Consider the following 6,419-nt stretch of genomic DNA (forward strand, 5'->3'; position numbering starts at 1 on the left):
TGGTCTACTATAGGACATTGATTATATTAGGAGTGTATATCTGTTCAGGCATACCACCGGTCTACTTTAGGACATTGATTATATTAGGAGTGTATATCTGTTCAGGCATACCACTGGTCTACTATAGGACATTGATTATATTAGGAGTGTATATCTGTTCAGGCATACCACTGGTCTACTATAGGACATTGATTATATTAGGAGTGTATATCTGTTCTGGCATACCACTGGTCTACTATAGGACATTGATTATATTAAGAGTGTATATCTGTTCAGGCATACCACTGGTCTACTATAGAACATTGATTATATTATGAGTGTATATCTGTTCTGGCATACCACTGGTCTACTATAGGACATTGATTATATTAAGAGTGTATATCTGTTCTGGCATACCACTGGTCTACTATAGGACATTGATTATATTAGGAGTGTATATCTGTTCAGGCATACCACTGGTCTACTATAGGACATTGATTATATTAGGAGTGTATATCTGTTCAGGCATACCACTGGTCTACTATAGGACATTGATTATATTAGGAGTGTATATCTGTTCTGGCATACCACTGGTCTACTATAGGACATTGATTATATTAGGAGTGTATATCTGTTCAGGCATACCACTGGTCTACTATAGGACATTGATTATATTAGGAGTGTATATCTGTTCTGGCATACCACTGGTCTACTATAGGACATTGATTATATTAGGAGTGTATATCTGTTCAGGCATACCACTGGTCTACTATAGGACATTGATTATATTAGGAGTGTATATCTGTTCTGGCATACCACTGGTCTACTATAGGACATTGATTATATTAAGAGTGTATATCTGTTCAGGCATTCCACTGGTCTACTATAGGACATTGATTATATTAGGAGTGTATATCTGTTCTGGCATACCACTGGTCTACTATAGGACATTGATTATATTAGGAGTGTATTTCTGTTCAGGCATACCACTGGTCTACTATAGGACATTGATTATATTAGGAGTGTATATCTGTTCAGGCATACCACTGGTCTACTATAGGACATTGATTATATTAGGAGTGTATTTCTGTTCTGGCATACCACTGGTCTACTATAGGACATTGATTATATTAGGAGTGTATATCTGTTCTGGCATACCACTGGTCTACTATAGGACATTGATTATATTAGGAGTGTATATCTGTTCTGGCATACCACTGGTCTACTATAGGACATTGATTATATTAGGAGTGTATATCTGTTCAGGCATACCACTGGACTTTGCTTCAGACTGTGTGTTTGTTTCCATTCAGGCGTACCACGGCCACCACCATGCTATGGAGGTCCTGGTTCAGTCTCTGCTGGATCTAGACGTGAGGAACAGCCAGGGGCGCACCCCTCTGGACCTGGCTGCCTTTAAAGGCCATGTGGAATGTGTTGACGTCCTCATCAACCAGGGAGCCTCCATCCTGGTTGAAGACTTCACCCTGAAGAGGACCCCCATCCACGCTGCAGGTACGCATAGGATATCACGTAAGACCTAGAGATTCTGCAATTCAAAAGTTTTCCTTACCAAGATGGACATTTGTTTGGTCATGTTGCTAGGATGCCAATGTCCACTCTAGGGATATTATATAGCATAGTGTGAAAATGCCCACTACACACTGATCTAAGGTCATTTTTTGTCATTATTGCTGAGGATCTGGGGAGGGTAAGCTGATCCTAGATCAGTGCACAGGGGAACTTCCATCCAGAGCCAGGTACACAGCTAGCAGGTGAAAGGCTTCGAGGGCCTCAGCCCCACAATGTTTTATTATCTGCTGTGTTAACATCATGAGGATGTCATCTACCAATACAACTGTTCTAGAAATCTGTCTGTTCATGTGAAGGTAATAGTCGTCCAGCAATCAGCTCATATCCTCTCTGTTTAGCCTCCTCTAGCTACCAACGGTCAATCATCTCACATTCTTATATCCTCTCTGTTTATCCTCCTCTAGCTACCAACGGTCAATCATCTCACATTCTTATATCCTCTCTGTTTATCCTCCTCTAGCTACCAACGGTCAATAATCTCACATTCTTATATCCTCTCTGTTTATCCTCCTCTAGCTACCAACGGTCAATCATCTCACATTCTTATATCCTCTCTGTTTATCCTCCTCTAGCTACCAACGGTGATTCGGAGTGTTTGCGTTTGCTGATTGGAAATGCTGACCTCCAGAGTGCAGTGGACGTTCAAGACGGGAATGGACAGTAAGTCAATTGGGTTTTGGATACAATTCCTGAAATAAAGAGATTTTGACACTAGGTCTACGTCCCAAATGGCACCCTATGCCCTACTTGGTGCACTACTTTAAACCAGAACCCTATGGGCTCAGGTCAAAAGTAGTGTACCATATAGGGAATAGGTTGCCATTTGGGACTTAGCCTGGTTATTACCAGTTTGTAATATGACCTTGTTGTCTTGTGTATCAGAACCCCTCTGATGCTGTCGGTGCTGAGCGGACACACAGACTGTTTGTACTCACTGCTCAACAAGGGAGCCAGCATAGAAGCCAAAGACAAGTGGGGCAGAACAGCGCTACACAGAGGGGTGAGGAGGAGAGCTGGCTGTATACGCTCACACACAGAAAGAGACGGGGAGGCTCAAATATACATATTATCTTCAGAAAAGTAGTTGTCCATGGGTAGTGGTGTATTCATCCCTGTAGGGGGACCTGCCTCCAGACATCATTTGTAATAATTGATGATTCATTATTATATAATTGATTATTAGTTATTTCAAATCCATTTTTGTCTCCCCGCCCTTCCTCCCAGGCGGTGACGGGTCATGAGGAGTGTGTGGAGGCCCTGCTGCAGCACAGCGCCAGCTTCCTGGTTCGGGACTGTAAGGGGCGGACCCCTGTCCACCTGGCTGCGGCATCCGGACACATCGGGGTGCTGGGGGGGCTCCTACACGCCGCCCAGTCAGTGGAGACCCTCCCCGTCATCACAGACAACCAGGGCTACACGCCACTACACTGGGCCTGCTACAACGGTACGTACTGGACTAACGGAACACTAGATCTTTTCTGATTTTCTCTCTTCAGCACCGTAAACATGTCCCTGAATTAGGCAGGCCATACAACGGTACGTACTGACTAACTGGACTGTAGCTCTGTTCTCTCCTCCATGAAGTGTACACTCATTCACTCCCTCTTGTGGCTTGAAAAACATTCGATTGGTGTGGACGGAGCCATGTGGGGGAATGAACAAGGCTACAACAGAATTAGGGGTTATGACTCTCAGTGGAGGACCTTACACTGAAACAGGACTTTGTCAGGGATTGACATAGCATATGTTGTAGCTAAAACATCTTTTGTGATTTCACCATTGTCAGATGTGTAGCTTTCTCTGAGAGTATTGTTGTGGTCTGCAGCGACGTCATCTTTTTCCTGTATGAATCAATCTTCCACTAGGCCATGACACGTGTGTAGAGGTGCTGCTGGAACAGGAGGTTTTCCACAAGACCGAGGGCAACTCGTTCAGCCCCCTCCACTGAGCTGTGATCAATGACAACGAGGGGGCTGCAGAGATGCTGATTGACACTCTGGGGCCGGCCATTGTCAACGCCACTGACACCAAGAACCGGTAACTACAGCACATGACAAAGTCCTTTTCTTCTGGAGAATAATGTTGTCTTGGGAATAAAATGACCTCTGGGGTTGGATGAGGGATTGTAGATTACTTTTAATACATCTATTAGTGATTTTATATTTCTATGGTATAAACAGGGTTAATTGAACAAACTTGTTTATAACAGTCCTACATGATGTCGGTGAAATAAGTTTCCTCTCTCTCCAGGACCCCCCTGCATGCGGCGGCTTTCACGGACCACGTGGAGTGTCTTCAGCTGCTGCTAGGCCACAACGCCCAGGTCAACTCCCCCGATGCCTCCGGGAAGACCTCCCTCATGATGGCTGCTGAGAACGGACAAACCAACGCTGTCGGTACGCAGCCCCCTCTCCTCCGCTTTGCCTCGCCCAGCCGGTTTAAGTTCAACATGTCTGTTTTACATTTTAATAAGTCGCTTCATTTCCTAATTGAGTTTCTTTATGTTTCTCTGTCTGTGTCAGAGCTGTTGGTGAGCAGTGCCAAAGCAGAGCTCACCCTGCAGGATGCAGTCATGAACACTGCTCTTCATCTGGCCTGCAGTAAGGTGAGCATCCCCACATGAAGATGACGTTCATCTGAACAGTTGGCTCTCTCTGGTTAAAATTTTGGTCTGACATGTTTGACTCTGGTTTTTAAAGGGGCATGAAACCAGTGCCTTGTTGATATTGGAGAAGATTACAGACAGGAACCTCATCAACTCGACTAACGCAGCCTTACAGACGTACGTATGGTTCAGCTGTATTAATTGGGCCAGAAGTATTAGAAGAAGTGCACTATATAGGGAATAGTCTGGCATTTGGGAGGTATCCTCATTTGCTGCTGGCTAATCTGACGGTACTTTCTCCTCAGGCCGTTACACGTTGCAGCCAGAAATGGTCTGACGGTGGTGGTTCAGGAGCTACTAGTGAAGGGTGCTAGCGTGCTCGCAGTCGATAAGAATGGTAAGATCCATAACGCTAACACCGTTTTCTTCTGTACTTCTCTTCTCAATGTGTCCACAAATGTTTCTCTCTAGTCCACTGCTTGGTTATTGTCTTAACTTTGTATCTCCTAGCCTGTTGTTAGTTCATGTTTTTCACCAAAAGTGTTATAGTAAACTGTGATGCTCCTGAAGTGACCCTCTGCTGTTCTGTTTGAACCCCTCAGGTTACACGCCAGCCTTGGCCTACGCCCCCAACAAAGACGTGGCGGACTGCCTGGCGCTGATCCTGTCCACCATGATGCCCGTGTCCCCCTGCAACCCGGCGCCCAGCCTGTCCTTCAGTGCCATTAACCACTACACCACCAGCCCCTCCAAGAGTGTGACCTTCGACAGCCTGCCCGTGCTGCGCAGCGAGCACAGCTCCTACTGCAGCTTCAACAACATCGGCCACCGCGAACACGATGGAGGCTTCTACAAGGATGAGGAACTCAACGACTCAGACTCAGAGACATACTGAGGGGGGTGGTGGTCGCTGCCCAGGAGGGGAGCCAAGGGCAGGCGGATGGACAGTGAAGTGGGGCAGAGGCCACAAACAAATACACACATACACACCGTTTCTTAAATCACCACAGCCAGCTTTGGGAGGGCACGAGCCGAGACAGTCCGCACAGGAGCCTTAAGAGTCCCGCAGATGGAGAGAGAGAAATGGAGGGAGGGAGGGAGAGGGGGAGGCACAACAGGCTGGCTGGCCACACTCATCCTCTCGTACCACCAGGTGTCCTTCCCGCAGATACTGGACTTCAGAGGAACTGCTGCTGCTATACCCCACCTTTACCTTTACCCACAAAGGTCCTAAACGGTAAAAACTGTCCAGCCAACAGACAGACGGACACCTTATGACGGCAATAACCTGTAGTCCAAGGGGATAGTAGCACTTCACTGAGTGAAAAACAGACATGGACCAAAAGATGTGGAAGAAGCCTTTTCAAAACCTGTTTTGACAGTAGAAATGGGATTGAGTGTTTTGGGCTGAGAAAAAACATAAGGAGTGATGTTTCATTTAAGTTTTATGAGAGTGATGGTCATGTTTATCCGCACACTAAGACAGACAGAACGCACCTAGCCTCTTGTCTGTAATCCATGTGGGAGGAGGGGAAATCATTGATTTTTTATGAACAAACATTTTAATAAAATCATTCATGTCTTAAGCTCCTGACCCTCTGTGGGAACCAAAAAATCGTAGTATTTGCTCTCATGAGTAATTTCAAAGGATTTCCATCCCCAATGGCACCCTATTCCCTTTATAGTACACTACTTTTGACCAGGGCCATAGGGTTCTGGTCAAAAGTAGTGTACTCTATAAAGAATAGGGTGCCATTTAGATTTTGCATTTGTATGTGAGCGACAGGACTTTTTACATTTGCGTTATTAAACCTACCTGTCCTTTGCCCTCTAGAAATTATTTTAGAAAGTAAATTATTAATTCATGTATTCTTTCTTGTGATATTTATATCATCATTTTGTGTCTTCTTTAGTTACTGAGGGGAGGTTAGGAGAGTAGGGGCAGCTGTTTGAGCGAAAACAATGATGCATACTAAGTACTACAACGTTTGTGAAAAGCACTGATACTATTCCGAGGCAGAAAACATGCCTCCCTTGGAGAGGAGAATGTGACACTCTGGCTCTATGGACGTTTATATTGAGCCAGGGTTGTTCATTTTCATGTGTTTGGGTGTATTTCATTTGGTGGTGTTGGGGATGGGTGAGTTTCATTTTGTTTGTGTCATGTGGTGATTGGTCGATGACTCCCAATCGGAGGTAACGAGTGTCAGCTGTCGGCTCGTTATCTCTGATTGGGAGCCAT

General features: G+C 45.3%; 2 protein-coding genes across 2 annotated transcripts; both read left to right on the forward strand.

Annotated features, from left to right (window-relative positions):
• Positions 1-313: 313 nt before the first annotated feature.
• On the forward strand, positions 314-3,366 carry LOC311135399 (serine/threonine-protein phosphatase 6 regulatory ankyrin repeat subunit A-like; the record flags this gene model as incomplete). The annotated part of the gene is made up of 6 exons (XM_084169333.1): positions 314-319; positions 1,437-1,494; positions 2,145-2,232; positions 2,455-2,572; positions 2,797-3,016; positions 3,359-3,366. 6 exons carry the CDS (start codon positions 314-316, stop codon positions 3,364-3,366), a joined length of 498 nt encoding a protein of 165 aa, XP_084025459.1.
• Positions 3,367-3,929: 563 nt separating this feature from the next.
• Positions 3,930-6,216, forward strand: LOC311135099 (serine/threonine-protein phosphatase 6 regulatory ankyrin repeat subunit A-like). Its single transcript, XM_084168965.1, has 5 exons — positions 3,930-3,968; positions 4,095-4,177; positions 4,272-4,354; positions 4,483-4,574; positions 4,780-6,216. The coding sequence occupies exons 1-5, from the start codon at positions 3,932-3,934 to the stop codon at positions 5,070-5,072; spliced, it is 588 nt and encodes a 195-aa protein (XP_084025091.1). The 5' UTR covers positions 3,930-3,931; the 3' UTR covers positions 5,073-6,216.
• Positions 6,217-6,419: the final 203 nt, after the last annotated feature.

This window comes from Coregonus lavaretus, assembly GCF_964263955.1.
Source record: "Coregonus lavaretus genome assembly, chromosome: 9".
Taxonomy (NCBI): domain Eukaryota; kingdom Metazoa; phylum Chordata; class Actinopteri; order Salmoniformes; family Salmonidae; genus Coregonus; species Coregonus lavaretus.